This window comes from Onychostruthus taczanowskii, unplaced genomic scaffold (genome assembly GCF_017590055.1).
Source record: "Onychostruthus taczanowskii isolate IOZ18803 unplaced genomic scaffold, ASM1759005v1 scaffold238, whole genome shotgun sequence".
Classification (NCBI taxonomy): domain Eukaryota; kingdom Metazoa; phylum Chordata; class Aves; order Passeriformes; family Passeridae; genus Onychostruthus; species Onychostruthus taczanowskii.
Genome location: NW_024499662.1, coordinates 234,849 through 255,788, shown reverse-complemented (window position 1 = coordinate 255,788; position 20,940 = coordinate 234,849). Strand labels below are relative to the sequence as shown.

The 20,940-nt window shown below is 60.7% G+C and overlaps 1 protein-coding gene across 3 annotated transcripts in view; it reads right to left on the bottom strand.

Annotated features, from left to right (window-relative positions):
- Positions 1–827: 827 nt before the first annotated feature.
- The window catches only part of ASXL2 (ASXL transcriptional regulator 2), a 54,887-nt gene continuing 34,774 nt past the window's right edge, over positions 828–20,940 (bottom strand). For all 3 annotated transcript variants that reach the window (XM_041405601.1, XM_041405602.1, XM_041405600.1), the window contains 6 exons: positions 14,728–14,868; positions 13,095–13,258; positions 9,081–9,177; positions 8,308–8,413; positions 4,771–5,422; positions 828–3,162 (listed from right to left, as the gene is read on the bottom strand). In XM_041405601.1, coding sequence (XP_041261535.1) covers positions 1,066–3,162; positions 4,771–5,422; positions 8,308–8,413; positions 9,081–9,177; positions 13,095–13,258; positions 14,728–14,868 — 3,257 coding nt within the window. In that variant the 3' untranslated portion in view covers positions 828–1,065. The remainder of the gene's footprint in view (positions 3,163–4,770; positions 5,423–8,307; positions 8,414–9,080; positions 9,178–13,094; positions 13,259–14,727; positions 14,869–20,940) is intronic.

Here is a 20,940-nt window from a genome sequence, read left to right as displayed (position 1 = left end):
CAGATTCCTGCCAGCCTTGGGAATGCCCAGGGGAGCAGATTCCTGCCAGCCTTGGGAATGCCCAGGGGAGCAGATTCCTGCCAGCCTTGGGAATGCCCAGGGGAGCAGATTCCTGCCAGCCTTGGGAATGCCCAGGGGAGCAGATTCCTGCCAGCCTTGGGAATGCCCAGGGGAGCAGATTCCTGCCAGCCTTGGGAATGCCCAGGGGAGCAGATTCCTGCCAGCCTTGGGAATGCCCAGGGGAGCAGATTCCTGCCAGCCTTGGGAATGCCCAGGGGAGCAGATTCCTGCCAGCCCTGGGAATACCCAGGAGAGCAGATTCCTGCCTGGCCAGGCACAGCTGTGTGACCCCTGCTCCCGGTGGGTCACAGACAGTCCCAGCACTGAGCTGTCCTGGTGACTCCCCTGTCCAGCCCAGCTCCCTGCAGTTCCAGCAGCAGCACACCCGGACACCTCCCTTCAGCTGGGATACCGGGAGAGGGGGATCTGCAAACCAGCAACGCCAGCCTGCACTGCACAGCCCAGGAGCCTCTGCAACAGAGGGAAAGGCGATGGAGGGCAAGGCTGGCACGCCAGGGATCTGAACCGGGAGCAGCCAAGGGAGCCCACTCAGGGCTCCTGCCTCGGTGCTCCATCAGCACCCACGGCTGCACTGGATGATCCCATTCCCTCTGCCGAGAGACGACCAACAACGGGCTGTGGGCTGGACTCCCCGGGGAGAGCAGAGCTCAGCAAACGTGCTCAGAGCAGGCTGGGGTTACTGGAACTGCAGTACAAGTCAAACGCTGTCTCCTAAAAGATTGAAAAAATATCTTTAAACAAAATAATGTGGCGTATTTACATAATTCCTTAAGTGCAAACTCTTGTCACAATTCACGTAGTCGAGCGCGATTTCGACTCCCTGTACAAGGTGCTCTTTCGTTAATGAAAGAAGGACTCTAACTCCGTATTCCTGATTCAGTAACGTGTCTCTTGTGCAAGGCAGTAAAATTCCTGTTTCTTCCCAAGATTCTTCGGACAGCAGCCCCCGGAGGAAGCCGCGCTACTCCCCACGTGCCGCCCCCGTTACCGCACGACGAGGCAGGAGACGCAGAGCTTGGAGGGGCCGATGCAGTCGTCATGGCAGAAGGCACCGCAGCCCTTGCACATGATCATGGCTTTCAACCTGCAGTAACATTTGGAAGGGGGATCCTCCACGGCGCCGTCCTCGGCGAACGCCTGCACCGGGAGGCTCTGCCCGTGGCCGCCGGAGTTCACAGCCTGCCCGGCGGGGATGGTGGTGACGGTCACGGAGAAGGACATGACGTTGCCCATGGAGCCGGCCAGCTGCTTGCACTCGCTCACGAGCGAGCCCTGGCCCACGTCGGGCGACGTGGAGACGTTGATGGTGCCGCTGTAGCTGGGCCCCAGGAGCTGCGGCCCGGCGCTCCCCGGCAGCTTCGGGGGGTGCGGGGCGGGGAGCAGCGGGGGCTGTGCTGGGTCCGGGGATGGGGTGGGGGGCCCGAAGAGCTCCGTGCCGCCGTGGCCTTTGCTCCTCATGGCGTGGGCCATCTGCTCCTGCGCCGCCTGCAGCAGGTCCCGGGCCAGCGCCGTGCCGTCCAGCGCCGCCACCTTCTCCTTGGCCGCCGGGGCCGCCTCGGCCTTCGCCCCGAGGGAGCCGGGCTCTGCAGGGCCCCGCTCCTTCTCCCCCTGCCCCGACCGCGGCTCCCGTTCGTCCCCGGAGCTCTCGTCGTCGTCCGCGTCCTCCTCGCTGCAACTGCCCCGGCCGCCCGTGTCCTCGCCCTCGGCGGGGCTGCTCAGCCCCAGGCGGGGCTCGGCGTTCAGGGAGAAGCCTCTCCTCAAACTCTCCGAGCCGCGGCCGTAGGTGGAGATGTTGAGCAGGTAGTGGCCAGACATGGCGGGCTTGGACGTCCTCCTGCCCGTGAAGCCCAGCATGAATCTCTGGCTGGTGGAGCTGTTTTCCACCGGGAAACCTGAGTGCGGGAGGTTCGGCTGCGAGGGCTGAAGGACGGGCAGCAGGTTCTGCCTCTGCACCCTCTTGATGAGAGTCTGCAGGATCTGCTCCTGGGTGGATTTGCTCAGTGCCTCGTGGCCCTGGTGCTGCTCAGGCCCGGGGTCCTTTCCCGAGGCGAGCGGGAAGGTCCTTGGAACGTGAGGCAGAGGCCTGTTCTGGCAGAAGATCTTCCCAAGCTGCTGCGGGGGCAAACTCGATGCTCTGTCCCCCGCCTCGGCGCCGTTCCCCGCCGCCCCCTTCTCTTCCTGAGGAGCCACCGGGACGGTTTTCATTTCTGCTTTGGTGAGCGGCTTGGGCAGGATCTGCTCCAGAGGGACGCTCTTGCCCTGCAGCAGCTGGGTGACCAAAGGGTTGTTGGCAGGAATGCTGGAGCTCGCTCGGGGCAGGGCCCCACCGGGAGGAGATTTAAGGCTGGCTGCTCCTGAGGAGCTGCTGGAGGCTGGGACGGGTGCACCCACGGCTCCAGCCTGAGCTGCGGGGCCCGCGGGTGCCACGGGGGACACCAGAGAAGGAGATTTGCCTTTGGGAAGGTCACGGCCGCCTCCTGCTGAGGGACCGCTCCCGTTCCCAGCTGCCGGAGCCCCCCGGGCCGGCGCAGGAGGGGCCGTCCCCACGCCGTCCCCGCCGGGGGTGCTCAGGGACCCGGGGGTGGCCGTGCCCCGCGGGGGGCTCGGCGTGGCCCCCGCGCCGTTCCCTAGCGCCGGGGCTGCCGCGGGGGCCCCTGGCTGTAGTTGTGCTCCAGGAGGATGGCGAGCAGCTCCCGGCTCCGCCTGGCCCTCCACCTGGGAACGGGGCCCTGGGCCGTGGGGAAGGAACCTTCTCGAACCTCCCCCGCTTCCAGTTCCTGCCAGTTCCAGTGCGTTCGCTCCAGTTGCAGCTTGGGTGGCTCCGCCGGGGTCTCTCCCGTCTCCCCCCCTGCCCGGGGGTCTCCCCCCGCCCGGGCCGGGCCCCGGCACGGCTCCCCCGGCCGAGGCGGCGGCGGCGGCGGCCGCTGCCCTCTGAGCCTTGGCCTGCTGGGCTCTTGCCTTGATGTCGGCCAAGGTCCTGGCCCCTGTCCTGCCCGGACTGCTGAGGGAGAGGGGGAAGCACGCCCTGGGAGAGACCTGGCTCCCAGGAAATGGCATCGGGGAGATTCTGGACACGGGAATCTGCAAGAGAGCAGGAGAAAAGCACGGCTGAGACACGGGCAACTCCCGACCCACAGGTTGGAGTTTGCAGTTTATCTGAGAGAGCTGGTGGTGGTGGTGGTGATAGAGAAATCCCTTTGGAGAAACCCCTCCTGTCCCTGCCTTGAGACAAGAAACGTGTCCGACCCTCGGATGCCTCCCAGGCAGTTTTGGGTACTGCAAACCCCGTGGCTCTGAGTGGAACTCGTCCCTCATGTCACCCCAGAGCCCCCAGGCTCCCTCCCTGAAGGGCTGATCCAGCCCCTGCCCTGTCAGCCCCTGTTCCACCGTTTCACGTTTTTCAGATGTAATTTCAGATCCAATTTTCTATTCAGATGTCCTTTGAAAGGTGTCACTACCCTGCTGGGCTCAGCCTCGCTCTTCCCCCCTGCTCACCCATCATTTGTCTCCTCAGTGCCTTTGTGCAAAGCCATAAAACTCCCCTGAGCTGGAAAAAATGCCAATAATTTACTCTTTCCTTCTCCAACATTTCCCCCAATGTTCAGCTGACATTCCCCATGTTTGCTCTTCCCAGCATATGTGCTGAGCCCTGCACTGAGCGTGGTGCTGTTCCCCCTGCAGAGATCTCAGGGAGTTCATTCGAGGTTACATTTATTTTCCTTATCCATAAAATCCTCACTGGATCCCACTGAGCTCTGATCAATCACTTCACCACTTCACTTCTGGGGGATGACACGTCTTGGGGACACGTCTGTCCCCATTTTCCCTGCTTTGCAAGGGAATCTATTCACAATCACCTTCAACTCACTCTGCTGTTAAATGAAATCCCACCTTCATTGCCCTGGCAGGCCAGCCCCTGTTCCTGCACGGTATTCCAGACCTCTTTGATGGACAGTTTCCCCAGTTCTGTGTCACTGACAGTTTCACTGATGCTTTCCTGCCTTGATGCTGTTCTTATTAACATGGGTTAATTTCCAATATTAACGATCAGCTGCTTTTAAAGTTTTGAGTTTGCAGCCTTTTAGTACAGAGGGATATGAACATGGCAGCAGAATTCCTGGGACACACAGGGCTACAGGAATTCAGTTTCTGCCTAAGGGCCTGGAGCAGCAGGGTCAGCACAGCTGCCTGCTCCTGACCTGGCTCTCAAAGGCAGGGCCTGCCAAGCCTGCAGTGTTTCTGTCCTGCTGTCCATCCCAGCAGGAGCCAATTCCCTCCTTCCTTTCCCAGTGAGTTCTTGCAAAGGCTCAGCAGCCAAAGCGCCTCTGCTCCTGAGATGTTCCCCCAAATTCTCCTTCCCTGCTCCTACACTGCAGCACTACAAACCAGACCGCAGTGCTGCCAGGGGCTCTGCTCTTCAGCACAGTGTCTGGGCTGGCTGCAGGGGAGCCCGGATGGCACCGGCTCCTGTGGCCCTGGGTGTCCCCAGCTGCCAGGCTCCCGCTCTGCTCACTGTCACCACGGCCCTGCAGAGCCAGGGGCCTGCAGCCTGGGCCAGCAGCAGCTGTGACAGGGATGGGCTGGCCTCTGGGGGCCCTTCCACCCCACTGAACACGCAGTTTGGGGTTCAGCGCCCCGGGGGAGCCCCCGGGGGAGACCCGGCCGTGGCTCTGTCCCTGCAGGACTCACCTTGAGCGGGGGCACCCGCGGCACCGCCGGCCCCGCGCCGGGAAAGGGCTGGCTCCGAAAGGCCTGCTGGTGCTGGCAGGGCTCAGCCACACGGGGCTTCTTCTCGGGGGTGCCCGCAGCTTCCTCCCTGCTCTCCGACTTCCTCTTGTGGGCCTCCACCCCGACCTCCATGGCCTCGTTCCCGGGGGGTTTCTTCTCCTTCTCCTTCTCCGCCGCGGGGCTCTGCGCCTTCGCCGCTCCCCCGCCTGCCTCGGGGCTCTTTGGTTCGCTCGGGGCACCCAGAGATTCCTTTCCTGGCGCTTCCTTCGCAGCCCCAGGCTTCCTCTGCTCCTCTGCCCGGTGGCTGGGGGCGCCGGGGGGTTTTTGGGGCAGGGTTTCCCCGTGGGCTCTCTCCCGGCCGGGCCCGGGTCTCTCGCCGGCTCTGGCCGCTCGCCGCTCTGGGGACGCCTCGGCGGGCTTGGCCGCCTTGGGCTGCGGCTCCTCTCTGCCCTCCTCTCCTGCTTTCCTGCCGCCTGCTGGGGCTGCCTGGGGCTCCCAGGGGGGTGTGGATGTGCCCTGCTCCCGGCGTGGGGCCGGGGGGCTGCGGGGCCGGCCGGGCTCCGCCTCGGGCTGTGCTGTCAGTCGCTCTGACTCCTCGGGGCTCAGCCCAGAACTGCCAAGGAAAACAGAGACGTTGCTTTGTAAAACACCCCTGCAAAAGCATCCCATCCTTGGGGAATGGAGGCAGGATTCTCTAAATGAACGCCCTAAAGAAATGTCTCACACACTCAATTCTGTGCCACCATCACTGAGAACCTTCCCTACTGATCATCTTTCCACAGGAACCAGAAATCAGCAGCAGAGGTTAACACCAGCTAAATGCAATCCATGGAACACTGGGTAGCTCCAGGCCTGTTCCGGACACCAGTTTTCCAGGCTGCAAACTCAAAGAGTTTGGCCAACAGTGAGTATTTCCCTGCAGGAGCCCCCACTGCCTCCTCTGCAGCACAGGAGCAACCTGGCTCACACGGTGACACTGGCAGGAGGGGACACTGACAAGGAAGGGTCCCACCACCCCTTCAGGAGGAACATGGGATCTAATTCCCACAGTGATGTCTGGGAAAAGTTTCTCCTTCTGGATTAACTTCATCCATCCCTCTCAGTGATTTGTCAAATTGGGGTTTTTTTTCCCCAACCACAACCCTGTGAAGGTCTGGTGAATCCATGGATTGGTTCCCCCAGACAAGTTCACAGCAGCTGGAGGGAACTGAGCTCTTGCACACGTCCCCTCCACGCTGTCCTGCTGTCCCCTGTCCCCCTCAAGCCCAGGACTGGGGCTGTTGTCACCTTCCCACGAGCACAGACCTGGCTCAGGTGGCTGATGAAGCTCCTGGTGAGCTGCACTCCCAGCCTGGTGTATCCCTGTAGTTGTTCCTACAGCCTGTAGGGACACCCACAGCATCCCAATGGAATGCCAGGAATACCCCCCAGGCTCTGGAGGGTTAAAACACCCAGGATGAATGGGAGGCACAGTGGCTGGCAGGGTGAGGACAGCCCAAAACCTGGCACAGTGCAGGGTTAGGAATTCCTGGTCAGTTATTTACACCTGTGTGCTCCTTCCCAGGTCTCTCAGCAACTCAAAAACCCCAAATCCCCCCTGTAGCCCCAAAGGATGGGAAACCCCTGAAGCAAGAGAAGGCAGAGAATAAAAGTTTGGCAGATTTGGGGGTTTAACCAGGTGGTGTGGGGTTGGAGATGTGGGATTGCAGGTCCTGACCCTGAGGTGGGTCACACTCAGCTCCAGGAGGGCCATGGGGGAGGCACAGTGGCTGGCAGGGTGAGGACAAACCCAAAACCTGGCACAGTGCAGGGTTAGGAATTCCTGGTCAGTTATTTACACCTGTGTGCTCCTTCCCAGGTCTCTCAGCAACTCAAAAACCCCAAATCCCCCCTGTAGCCCCAAAGGATGGGAAACCCCTGAAGCAAGAGAAGGCAGAGAATAAAAATTTGGCAGATTTGGGGGTTTAACCAGGTGGTGTGGGGTTGGAGATGTGGGATTGCAGGTCCTGACCCTGAGGTGGGTCACACTCAGCTCCAGGAGGGCCATGGGGGTGGCTCAAGCAAGGAGGGGAAGAGGAGACACATCCCTGGATAATAAGAGGAGGACACCCTGCACTGGACAAAGGGTGACAAACCTCCCACCTGAGCTGATCCCTGCATGGGATAAAGGGTGACAAACCTCCCACCTGAGCTGATCCCTGCATGGGATAAAGGGTGACAAACCTCCCACCTGAGCTGATCCCTGCATGGGATAAAGGGTGACAAACCTCCCACCTGAGCTGATCCCTGCACTGGACAAAGGGTGACAAACCTCCCACCTGAGCTGATCCCTGCACTGGACAAAGGGTGACAAACCTCCCACCTGAGCTGATCCCTGCACTGGACAAAGGGTGACAAACCTCCCACCTGAGCTGATCCCTGCACTGGACAAAGGGTGACAAACCTCCCACCTGAGCTGATCCCTGCACTGGACAAAGGGTGACAAACCTCCCACCTGAGCTGATCCCTGCACTGGACAAAGGGTGACAAACCTCCCACCTGAGCTGATCCCTGCACTGGACAAAGGGTGACAAACCTCCCACCTGAGCTGATCCCTGCACTGGACAAAGGGTGACAAACCTCCCACCTGAGCTGATCCCTGCACTGGACAAAGGGTGACAAACCTCCCACCTGAGCTGATCCCTGCACTGGACAAAGGGTGACAAACCTCCCACCTGAGCTGATCCCTGCACTGGACAAAGGGTGACAAACCTCCCACCTGAGCTGATCCCTGCACTGGACAAAGGGTGACAAACCTCCCACCTGAGCTGATCCCTGCACTGGACAAAGGGTGACAAACCTCCCACCTGAGCTGATCCCTGCACTGGACAAAGGGTGACAAACCTCCCACCTGAGCTGATCCCTGCACTGGACAAAGGGTGACAAACCTCCCACCTGAGCTGATCCCTGCACTGGACAAAGGGTGACAAACCTCCCACCTGAGCTGATCCCTGCACTGGACAAAGGGTGACAAACCTCCCACCTGAGCTGATCCCTGCACTGGACAAAGGGTGACAAACCTCCCACCTGAGCTGATCCCTGCACTGGACAAAGGGTGACAAACCTCCCACCTGAGCTGATCCCTGCACTGGACAAAGGGTGACAAACCTCCCACCTGAGCTGATCCCTGCACTGGACAAAGGGTGACAAACCTCCCACCTGAGCTGATCCCTGCACTGGACAAAGGGTGACAAACCTCCCACCTGAGCTGATCCCTGCACTGGACAAAGGGTGACAAACCTCCCACCTGAGCTGATCCCTGCACTGGACAAAGGGTGACAAACCTCCCACCTGAGCTGATCCCTGCACTGGATGAGGGGTGACAAACCTCCCACCTGAGCTGGATCCCGCTGACATTTCCTGGCTTCCTGGAACCAGCTGAAGCCAGGAACCTTCCTCAGGCTCCAGGGAACCCAATATCCATGGATGGACCACCCCAGAACCCAGCTGAGCTCTCACCTCTGCCCATAGTAGCTCTCAAAGAAGTGCTCCTTCCACAGCTCCACCTTCTTCTCCTTCTCGATTTCCTGCCGGATCCGGAGCTGCATTTCGGGGGTGAACTCTCCTGGGGGATGCAGAAGGGATTTCAGCCAGGGAAGGGCTGGCTAACGGGGCTCAGGCCAGGTGGGTGTCCCAGGAGCTCTGGCAGCCCAGGCTGCTGCTCCAGTGCAATGGGGCAGTGCAGGGAACAGAGCTGGGAAGGGAATGGAGCCCCAATTTCCCATCCAAACACCCAAAGGGAGGGCTCAAAGCACTGAGCACCCCATGCCTTGCTCTGGAACAGAATTTCCCTTCTCTGCCCCCCAGCAGTGTCTGTGTTTAGGTGCCACAACCCCAGAGTGCCCCAGCTCTACTGTCAGTTCAGATTTTAAACACGTTTCTCCTCCTTTTCTCATCTCTTCCAGAGATTTGCTGTGTCAGTTCAACACAGAACTCCTCCTGCAGCCCCCTCCCACCCTGAGCCCCCCAGCTGTGGGCAGTGAGTCCCTGCAGAGCTGCAGCTTCTCCAGGGACACCCTGCAGGCTCCCCAAGCCCCTCCCCAGCCGGGGGTCCTGGGGCTCCCCCAGCCCCTCCCCAGCCGGGGGTCCTGGGGCTCCCCCAGCCCCTCCCCAGCTGGGGGTCCTGGGGCTCCCCCAGCCGGGGGTCCTGGGGCTCCCCCAGCCCCTCCCCAGCCGGGGGTCCTGGGGCTCCCCCAGCCCCTCCCCAGCCGGGGGTCCTGGGCAGGCTTTACCTTCCGACAGCCGCTCCTTCCAGCCCTGCGCAGCCGAGGTGAAGAACTCGTTGTTGAGCGCCGAGCTGCTGAGCTTCATCAGCCCATCGGGGCCCACCTGGGGAGACACAGCCCTGTCACCTGCTGCCCACAGCCCTGTCACCCACTGGCCACAGCCCTGTCACCTGCTGGCCACAGCCCCTGGCCACAGCCCTGTCACCCGCTGGTCACAGCCCCTGGCCACAGCCCCGTCACCTGCTAGCCACAGCCCTGTCACCTGCTGGCCACAGCCCTGTCACCTGCTGGCCAGAGCTCATGGCTACAGCCCCATGTCACCTGCTGGCTACAGCCCTGGCCACAGCTCAATGTCACCTGCAGCTCACAGCCCTGTCACCTGCCAGAGCTCGTGGCCACAGCCGTTCTCACCTACTGCCCACAGCCCCTGGCCACAGCCCTGGCCACAGCCCTGTCACCTGTTTGCCACAGCCCAATGTCACCTGCTAGCCACAGCCCTGACACCTGCTGGCCACAGCCCCATGTCATCTGCTGGCCACAGCCCTGTCACCTGTTGGCCACCTGCTGGACACAGCCCAATGTCACCTGCTGCCCACAGCCCTGGTGTGCTGGGTCACAGCTGGAGCAGGGGAGCAGCTTTAGTGTCCAGCCCTGTGGGGACCAGGATTTTGTCCCACAGCTGGACAAAGCAAAGCCTCAGAGGGGCACACTAAAAATGTGTGCTGCTGTTTCAGAGGGGCACACTAAAATCATGGTGCTGTTTCTCCCAACAATTCTGGAGGATTTGGGAACTCTTCCACTGTCCCAGGGTGTCCCAGTGTCCAGCCTGGCCTCGGGCACTGCCAGGGATGCAGGGGCAGCCCCAGCTGTGCCAGGGCCTGCCCACCCTGCCAGGGAACAATTCCCAATTCCCAATCTCCCATCCAGCCCTGCCCTCTGGCAGTGGGAGCCATTCCCTGGCTCCTGTCCCTGCAGGCCTTGTCCCCAGTCCCTCTGCAGCTCTCCTGGAGCCCCTTCAGGTCCTGGAAGGTCCTGAACAATGACAATGATTATCAGGTGACAATTATTATTATTATTATTATTATTACTATTATTATTATTATTATTATTATTAGGTGACCATGAGATCACCCTAAGGTGGATTGGCTTTCCCCTGCCCTCGTGCCCCTCTGCCCCCAGGTACCACAGGGGGAACAGGATCTCCACCTGGCATCCCTCCCTGCCTGCCCCAGAGCCCTGTGGGGCAGGGCAGCCCAGGTGAGTGCTGTACCTGGGACAGTCCAGCCCAGGTGAGTGCTGTACCTGAGACATCCCAGGTGAGTTCTGTACCTGCCCAGCCCAGGTGAGCCGTACCCACCCAGCCCAGCCCAGTGAAGCTGTACCTGCCCAGCCCAGCCCAGGTGAGTTCTGTACCTGCCCAGCCCAGGTGAGCCGTACCCACCCAGCCCAGCCCAGTGAAGCTGTACCTGCCCAGCCCAGCCCAGGTGAGTTCTGTACCTGCCCAGCCCAGGTGAGCCGTACCCACCCAGCCCAGCCCAGTGAAGCTGTACCTGCCCAGCCCAGCCCAGGTGAGTTCTGTACCTGCCCAGCCCAGGTGAGCCGTACCCACCCAGCCCAGCCCAGTGAAGCTGTACCTGCCCAGCCCAGCCCAGGTGAGTTCTGTACCTGCCCAGCCCAGGTGAGCCGTACCCACCCAGCCCAGCCCAGTGAAGCTGTACCTGCCCAGCCCAGCCCAGGTGAGTTCTGTACCTGCCCAGCCCAGGTGAGCCGTACCCACCCAGCCCAGCCCAGTGAAGCTGTACCTGCCCAGCCCAGCCCAGGTGAGTTCTGTACCTGCCCAGCCCAGGTGAGCCGTACCCACCCAGCCCAGCCCAGTGAAGCTGTACCTGCCCAGCCCAGCCCAGGTGAGTTCTGTACCTGCCCAGCCCAGGTGAGCCGTACCCACCCAGCCCAGCCCAGTGAAGCTGTACCTGCCCAGCCCAGCCCAGGTGAGTTCTGTACCTGCCCAGCCCAGGTGAGCCGTACCCACCCAGCCCAGCCCAGTGAAGCTGTACCTGCCCAGCCCAGCCCAGGTGAGTTCTGTACCTGCCCAGCCCAGGTGAGCCGTACCCACCCAGCCCAGCCCAGTGAAGCTGTACCTGCCCAGCCCAGCCCAGGTGAGTTCTGTACCTGCCCAGCCCAGGTGAGCCGTACCCACCCAGCCCAGCCCAGTGAAGCTGTACCTGCCCAGCCCAGCCCAGGTGAGTTCTGTACCTGCCCAGCCCAGGTGAGCCGTACCCACCCAGCCCAGCCCAGTGAAGCTGTACCTGCCCAGCCCAGCCCAGGTGAGTTCTGTACCTGCCCAGCCCAGGTGAGCCGTACCCACCCAGCCCAGCCCAGTGAAGCTGTACCTGCCCAGCCCAGCCCAGGTGAGTTCTGTACCTGCCCAGCCCAGGTGAGCCGTACCCACCCAGCCCAGCCCAGTGAAGCTGTACCTGCCCAGCCCAGCCCAGGTGAGTTCTGTACCTGCCCAGCCCAGGTGAGCCGTACCCACCCAGCCCAGCCCAGTGAAGCTGTACCTGCCCAGCCCAGCCCAGGTGAGTTCTGTACCTGCCCAGCCCACACAGCCCTGTCACCTGCTGGACACAGCCCTGTCACCCGCTGCCCACAGCCCTGTCACCTGCTGGCCACAGCCCTGTCACCTGCTAGCCACAGCCCTGCCACCTGTTGGCCACCTGCTAGCCACAGCCCAATGTCACCTGCTGCCCACAGCCTGGTCACCTGCTGGCCAGAGCTCATCACCACAGCCCAATGTCACCTGCTAGCCACAGCCCTGACACCTGCTGGCCACAGCCCCATGTCATCTGCTGGCCACAGCCCCTGGCCACAGCCCTGTCACCTGCTGCCCACAGCCCTGGTGTGCTGGGTCACAGCTGGAGCAGGGGAGCAGCTTTAGTGTCCAGCCCTGTGGGGACCAGGATTTTGTCCCACAGCTGGACAAAGCAAAGCCTCAGAGGGGCACACTAAAAACGTGTGCTGTTTGCCACAGCCCAATGTCACCTGCTAGCCACAGCCCTGTCACCTGCTGGCCACAGCCCTGGTGTGCTGGGCCGCAGCTGGAGCAGGGGAGCAGCTTTAGTGTCCAGCCCTGTGGGGACCAGGATTTTGTCCCACAGCTGGACAAAGCAAAGCCTCAGAGGGGCACACTAAAAACGTGTGCTGCTGTTTCAGAGGGGCACACTAAAATCATGGTGCTGTTTCTCCCAACAATTCTGGAGGATTTGGGAACTCTTCCACTGTCCCAGGGTGTCCCAGTGTCCAGCCTGGCCTCGGGCACTGCCAGGGATGCAGGGGCAGCCCCAGCTGTGCCAGGGCCTGCCCACCCTGCCAGGGAACAATTCCCAATTCCCAATCTCCCATCCAGCCCTGCCCTCTGGCAGTGGGAGCCATTCCCTGGCTCCTGTCCCTGCAGGCCTTGTCCCCAGTCCCTCTGCAGCTCTCCTGGAGCCCCTTCAGGTCCTGGAAGGTCCTGAACAATGACAATGATTATCAGGTGACAATTATTATTATTATTATTATTATTAGGTGACCATGAGATCACCCTAAGGTGGATTGGCTTTCCCCTGCCCTCGTGCCCCTCTGCCCCCAGGTACCACAGGGGGAACAGGATCTCCACCTGGCATCCCTCCCTGCCTGCCCCAGAGCCCTGTGGGGCAGGGCAGCCCAGGTGAGTGCTGTACCTGGGACAGTCCAGCCCAGGTGAGTGCTGTACCTGAGACATCCCAGGTGAGTTCTGTACCTGCCCAGCCCAGGTGAGCCGTACCCACCCAGCCCAGCCCAGTGAAGCTGTACCTGCCCAGCCCAGCCCAGGTGAGTTCTGTACCTGCCCAGCCCAGCCCAGGTGAGCTGTACCTGCCCAGCCCAGGTGAGTTCTGTACCTGCCCAGCCCAGGTGAGCCGTACCCACCCAGCCCAGCCCAGGTGGGCCGTACCTGCACAGCCCAGGTGAGTTCTGTACCTGCCCAGCCCAGGTGAGCCATACCTGTCTGTCCACGTCGGGCAGCAGCAGCAGCAGGCGCTGCTGGCACTCGGGGGGCAGCAGGCTGAAGGTGTGCTTGTTGATCAGGGCCCGCAGGTTGGTGTTCACCAGGATGGAGTCCGGCGTCTCCACGTCGATCTCGGCACAGCGCGCTCTCTTCAGCTGCCCTGGGGGAGCACACACCTGGTCAGCCTCACCTGGCCTGCCCTGCCCTGTGGGGTGTCACCTGGGAGCTGTCCCAGGCCTTGTTTCACCTCTGCACACAGGTAAAAATCCTCTGTCAAACTGGGGTCTCCCTGAGGCCTCAGGTGTGAGAGCTCGTGAGCGGGCATCAATTTGTTTGTGACTATTTTGGGTTCACTTTGGGTGCAGCCCTGGCTGGGCTCTTGTGCTGCCCAAGGTGGATCCATGGAGGAGATCCTCTCCATAAATCCCTCCTCTGTTCTTGAGCTCTGTCCAGCCTCTGCTCCAGGGCAGCCTTGCCAAGGCATCACCCCAAAGAACCCTGTGAAGGTCTGGTGAATCCATGGATTGGTTCCCCCAGACAAGTTCACAGCAGCTGGAGGGCACTGAGCTCCTGCTCTTGCACACGTCCCCTCCACGCTGTCCTGCTGTCCCCTGTCCCCCTCAAGCCCAGGACTGGGGCTGTTGTCACCTCCCCACGAGCACAGACCTGGCTCAGCAAGCTCTGCACTAAACAAGTTAAACCAGCCCCCTTGATCTAAAGCTGAAACTGATTTCTAGCTCAGGGTAACTCTCTGACTCCATGTCTCACCAACAGAGCTGGGAGATCCAGGCACAGAACTCTGCACCCCCCCTCAGCCCACCTCCCTTGGCACCCTGGCTTCTCAGGAGGGTTCCTACAGCTCCTTTTGGTCACAGCAGTTGTCTGGTTTAAGTCTCCAGTCAAGGCCAGTTTGTTGCTGGGGATTTCTTTTGGACTCTGCTGCTCTGTGCAAGTGCCTGTTGTCCACAGAGAGAGACCTCAGAGTGAGGGAGCAGCTGGAGCTGGGCCAGGGCATTTGGGATGGATCTCAGGAAAGGATCTTCCCCAGAGGCTGCTGGGCACTGCCCCATGGAATGGGCACATTCCCAACCCTGCCAGAGCTCCAGGAGCCTTTGGACAGCCAGAGTGGGATTCCTGGGATCACCTGGCCAGCACCAGGAGCTGCATTCCATGATCCTTGGGGGTTTCTCCCCCTCAGGATATTCCATTCCTTTGTAAGAATATCCTTAAATTCCCCAGGGTCAATCCCACCCTTGGAGAATGTAACAGGAACCAGGAAGGTCTGGAGGGCTGAGAAAGCTCCAGTAAAGGGCTGGGAGCCAAATCCAGCAGGATCTGAGGGATGGAGACCCAGGCAGGAATTTCTTTTCCTTTTTCATGTTCTTAGAATGTGTAAGTACATTAAATAATAAATAATGCAGGGAACAACAGCTGGGAACTCCCAGGAGAGGTGCAGCTCTGAGGCATTATGAATCATTTATCCCAATTCCAGCAGACTGGCAGCCCCTCCCAGGGTCCCTCAGCAATGCAATCTGCACCCTTCACTCCCTTTTGCTGGTTTAGGTTTTGCCCTGGCACTGGAGGAAAAAGCCCTGGGGAAGCAGGAGAAGCAGGGAATCCATCTCTTACGTGCATGGAGCCTGTCAGATCTGGGGAAGGGCTTCTTGGGCAGCCCTGGCAGCGAGTTCTCGAGCTTCACCGAGGGCGAGGAGCTGGACGTGGAGTTTGGGGGGCTGCTGGAGTGTCCATCTGCCTGCTTCCCTTCCCAACCTGCCAGAAAGGGACACATGAACACAGGCATGCACAGAGGGAACCTGCACGAGGATCCTCCTGCAGGGATGGAGCTCCTCCCTGCCCCAGAGCCACCCTGCAGCTCCAGCAATGCCAGCACAGATCCCTGAGCTCCTGGGGGGCTCCTGCCCAGCAGATGAATGCAGGGATGGAGCTCCTCCCTGCCCCAGAGCCACCCTGCAGCTCCAGCAATGCCAGCACAGATCCCTGAGCTCCTGGGGGGCTCCTGCCCAGCAGATGAATGCAGGGATGGAGCTCCTCCCTGCCCCAGAGCCACCCTGCAGCTCCAGCAATGCCAGCACAGATCCCTGAGCTCCTGGGGGGCTCCTGCCCAGCAGATGAATGCAGGGATGGAGCTCCTCCCTGCCCCAGAGCCACCCTGCAGCTCCAGCAATGCCAGCACAGATCCCTGAGCTCCTGGGGGGCTCCTGCCCAGCAGATGAATGCAGGGATGGAGCTCCTCCCTGCCCCAGAGCCACCCTGCAGCTCCAGCAATGCCAGCACAGATCCCTGAGCTCCTGGGGGGCTCCTGCCCAGCAGATGAATGCAGGGATGGAGCTCCTCCCTGCCCCAGAGCCACCCTGCAGCTCCAGCAATGCCAGCACAGATCCCTGAGCTCCTGGGGGGCTCCTGCCCAGCAGATGAATGCAGGGATGGAGCTCCTCCCTGCCCCAGAGCCACCCTGCAGCTCCAGCAATGCCAGCACAGATCCCTGAGCTCCTGGGGGGCTCCTGCCCAGCAGATGAATGCAGGGATGGAGCTCCTCCCTGCCCCAGAGCCACCCTGCAGCTCCAGCAATGCCAGCACAGATCCCTGAGCTCCTGGGGGGCTCCTGCCCAGCAGATGAATGCAGGGATGGAGCTCCTCCCTGCCCCAGAGCCACCCTGCAGCTCCAGCAATGCCAGCACAGATCCCTGAGCTCCTGGGGGGCTCCTGCCCAGCAGATGAATGCAGGGATGGAGCTCCTCCCTGCCCCAGAGCCACCCTGCAGCTCCAGCAATGCCAGCACAGATCCCTGAGCTCCTGGGGGGCTCCTGCCCAGCAGATGAATGCAGGGATGGAGCTCCTCCCTGCCCCAGAGCCACCCTGCAGCTCCAGCAATGCCAGCACAGATCCCTGAGCTCCTGGGGGGCTCCTGCCCAGCAGATGAATGCAGGGATGGAGCTCCTCCCTGCCCCAGAGCCACCCTGCAGCTCCAGCAATGCCAGCACAGATCCCTGAGCTCCTGGGGGGCTCCTGCCCAGCAGATGAATGCAGGGATGGAGCTCCTCCCTGCCCCAGAGCCACCCTGCAGCTCCAGCAATGCCAGCACAGATCCCTGAGCTCCTGGGGGGCTCCTGCCCAGCAGATGAATGCAGGGATGGAGCTCCTCCCTGCCCCAGAGCCACCCTGCAGCTCCAGCAATGCCAGCACAGATCCCTGAGCTCCTGGGGGGCTCCTGCCCAGCAGATGAATGCAGGGATGGAGCTCCTCCCTGCCCCAGAGCCACCCTGCAGCTCCAGCAATGCCAGCACAGATCCCTGAGCTCCTGGGGGGCTCCTGCCCAGCAGATGAATGCAGGGATGGAGCTCCTCCCTGCCCCAGAGCCACCCTGCAGCTCCAGCAATGCCAGCACAGATCCCTGAGCTCCTGGGGGGCTCCTGCCCAGCAGATGAATGCAGGGATGGAGCTCCTCCCTGCCCCAGAGCCACCCTGCAGCTCCAGCAATGCCAGCACAGATCCCTGAGCTCCTGGGGGGCTCCTGCCCAGCAGATGAATGCAGGGATGGAGCTCCTCCCTGCCCCAGAGCCACCCTGCAGCTCCAGCAATGCCAGCACAGATCCCTGAGCTCCTGGGGGGCTCCTGCCCAGCAGATGAATGCAGGGATGGAGCTCCTCCCTGCCCCAGAGCCACCCTGCAGCTCCAGCAATGCCAGCACAGATCCCTGAGCTCCTGGGGGGCTCCTGCCCAGCAGATGAATGCAGGGATGGAGCTCCTCCCTGCCCCAGAGCCACCCTGCAGCTCCAGCAATGCCAGCACAGATCCCTGAGCTCCTGGGGGGCTCCTGCCCAGCAGATGAATGCAGGGATGGAGCTCCTCCCTGCCCCAGAGCCACCCTGCAGCTCCAGCAATGCCAGCACAGATCCCTGAGCTCCTGGGGGGCTCCTGCCCAGCAGATGAATGCAGGGATGGAGCTCCTCCCTGCCCCAGAGCCACCCTGCAGCTCCAGCAATGCCAGCACAGATCCCTGAGCTCCTGGAGGGCTCCTGCCCAGCAGCTCAATGCAGGAGATCCCGTGGAGCCACCAAAAACCAAAGGCATGGACAGGCACATCCCATGTGCTTTGAGTCCATTTCCCAGTTAATCCCAGTTTATTTCCCATCTAATCTGACCCAGGCATGGTCCCATTGACACTTCCAGGGCTAAGAGAGCTCCTGGCAGAGCTCACTGGCAGGGAAATCTCTCCACACCTCCCCTGTCCTTGCTAAACTTCACCCCTCTCCTGCAGCTTTTGTCCTTGCTCACCCTGGGGAACTCCTCCTCCCCTTCCCAGGGCTCAGTTTCCCTTCCCTCCCTCACACAAGCTCTTCCAGCTCTGAATAAATCCCTGAAATTGTGCAATCAGTGCCCTGCTTTCCACCAGAATGTTGTTCTCTCCCTCCATCCATGTGATTCCCTGCTCTCTCCACACCTCTGGGTGTCCCTGCTGGGAGCTGTCCCTGGGCAGGGTGGGGGACAAGGGAGAAAACCACACAGGAGGAACCTTCCAGGCCTTGGCAGGGAGGGATTTACAGCCTAGGGGGGGGCTCCTGAACACACCAATCCCACCTGGAACCAGCTGAGGAAGAGCTCCAGGAAAAACCTGGGAGCAGGAAAAACCTGGGAGCAGGAAAAGCTCCTGACTGAGCCTGGGGAAAGCATCCTAAGGCTGGAGTTGCACAGCAGGACGGGCAAAACTCCCTGGCCTTGGCACCTCTGAGCAGGCAGGAGAGACTGTCACCAGGAATGAGCCCCAGGACAGGCTGGGGCTCAGGGCAGCTCCTGGGCACTCCCAGGGCTCCTGGAAAATCCCTGCCCTGCCCTGCCCAGAACAGTCCCACAACTCTCCCAGGAAATGCAAACACTGATGTTTGTGATGCTGGCACTGGGACTGGAGTGGGGACACTGGGAATGCCCTGCCTTGGAATGGGGACACTGGGAATGCCCCTGTGCCTTGGAATGGGGACACTGGGAATGCCCGCCCTTGGAATGGGGACACTGGAAGGGGGACACTGGGAATGCCCGCCCTTGGAATGGGGACACTGGAAGGGGGACACTGGGAATGCCCGCCCTTGGAATGGGGACACTGGAAGGGGGACACTGGGAATGCCCGCCCTTGGAATGGGGACACTGGAAGGGGGACACTGGGAATGCCCGCCCTTGGAATGGGGACACTGGAAGGGGGACACTGGGAATGCCCGCCCTTGGAATGGGGACACTGGAAGGGGGACACTGGGAATGCCCGCCCTTGGAATGGGGACACTGGAAGGGGGACACTGGGAATGCCCGCCCTTGGAATGGGGACACTGGAAGGGGGACACTGGGAATGCCCGCCCTTGGAATGGGGACACTGGAAGGGGGACACTGGGAATGCCCGCCCTTGGAATGGGGACACTGGAAGGGGGACACTGGGAATGCCCGCCCTTGGAATGGGGACACTGGAAGGGGGACACTGGGAATGCCCGCCCTTGGAATGGGGACACTGGAAGGGGGACACTGGGAATGCCCGCCCTTGGAATGGGGACACTGGAAGGGGGACACTGGGAATGCCCGCCCTTGGAATGGGGACACTGGAAGGGGGACACTGGGAATGCCCGCCCTTGGAATGGGGACACTGGAAGGGGGACACTGGGAATGCCCGCCCTTGGAATGGGGACACTGGAAGGGGGACACTGGGAATGCCCGCCCTTGGAATGGGGACACTGGAAGGGGGACACTGGGAATGCCCGCCCTTGGAATGGGGACACTGGAAGGGGGACACTGGGAATGCCCGCCCTTGGAATGGGGACACTGGAAGGGGGACACTGGGAATGCCCGCCCTTGGAATGGGGACACTGGAAGGGGGACACTGGGAATGCCCGCCCTTGGAATGGGGACACTGGAAGGGGGACACTGGGAATGCCCGCCCTTGGAATGGGGACACTGGAAGGGGGACACTGGGAATGCCCGCCCTTGGAATGGGGACACTGGAAGGGGGACACTGGGAATGCCCGCCCTTGGAATGGGGACACTGGAAGGGGGACACTGGGAATGCCCGCCCTTGGAATGGGGACACTGGAAGGGGGACACTGGGAATGCCCGCCCTTGGAATGGGGACACTGGAAGGGGGACACTGGGAATGCCCGCCCTTGGAATGGGGACACTGGAAGGGGGACACTGGGAATGCCCGCCCTTGGAATGGGGACACTGGAAGGGGGACACTGGGAATGCCCGCCCTTGGAATGGGGACACTGGAAGGGGGACACTGGGAATGCCCGCCCTTGGAATGGGGACACTGGGAATGCCCTCCCTTGGAATGGGCACACTGGGAATGCCCTGCCTTGGAGAGGACTGGCACAAGCTGGATGTGTGCCCACAGCCCAGCTGCCTGCAGGGAATGGAGCTGGAATGCTGAGCCCTGCCAGGGATTGTCTGGGGCACTGAGCTGGCCCCAAGCCAGGGAATTCCATAGGTGCCAGGGGATTCCACAGGTGCCATGGAATTCCAGAGGTGCCAGGGAATTGCAGAGGTGCCAGGGATTTGGGCAGGTGCCAGGGAATTCCAGAGATGCCAGGGGATTCCACAGGTGCCAGGGAACCCAGCAGGTGCCAGGGAACTGGGCAGGTACCAGGGAATTGCAGAGGTGCCAGGGAATTCCACAGGTGCCAGGGAATTGGGCAAGTGCCAGGGAATTCCAGAGATACAAGGGAATTCCACAGGTGCCAGGGAACCCGGCAGGTGCCAGGAAATTCCAGAGGTGCCAGGGAATTCCACAGGTGCCAGGGAATTGGGCAGGTGCCAGGGAATTCCAGAGATACAAGGGAATTCCACAGGTGCCAGGGAATGGGCAGCAGGGAGTTCCTGTGCCCGGTGCTGTGGCAGGGATAAGCAGATGTGAATTCCTGCTCAGTCACTCTGGAAAGAAATCAGGGAAAACTGGCTGGAATAACTACCAAGAATTTGGGATACCATGGAGAATCTGGTGCTGGCAGGGAGCTCCTGCCCTGCTGGAGCAGCCAGAGCAGAGCAGTGAGCTCACTGCTCCCTGACACCACAAATTCTGGAAACCCCTCTGGGATCTTCCAGAGGGGAACAGGATGTGGAACCCACCCTGCAGGATGAGGAGCCACTTGGGAAAACATCAATACCAGGAGAAACTCCCAAACAGAAACACCAGGAGAAACTCCCAAACAGAAACACCAGGAGAAACTTCCAAATATAAACACCAGGAGGAATCCCAGAACATAAACACCAGGAGAAACTTCCAAATTTAAACACCAGGAGAAACTCCCAAACAGAAACACCAGGAGAAACTCCCAAATATAAATAACGGGAGAAACTCCCAAATATGAACACCAGGAGAAATCCCAGAACATCAACACCAGGAGAAACTCCCAAACATAAACACCGGGAGAAACTCCCAAATATAAATAACTGGAGAAACTCCCAAATATGAACACCAGGAGAAATCCCAGAACATCAACACCAGGAGAAACTCCCAAATATAAACACCAGGAGGAATCCTAGAACATAAACACCAGGAGAAACTTCCAAATATAAACACCAGGAGGAATCCCAGAACATAAACACCAGGAGAAACTTCCAAATATAAACACCAGGAGGAATCCTAGAACATAAACACCAGGAGAAACTTCCAAATATAAACACCAGGAGGAATCCTAGAACATAAACACCAGGAGAAACTCCCAAATATAAACACCAGGAGAAACTCCCAAATTTAAATACCAGGAGAAACTCTCAAACAGACACACCAGGAAAAACTCCCAAATATAAACACCAGGAGAAACTCCCAAACATAAACACCGGGAGAAA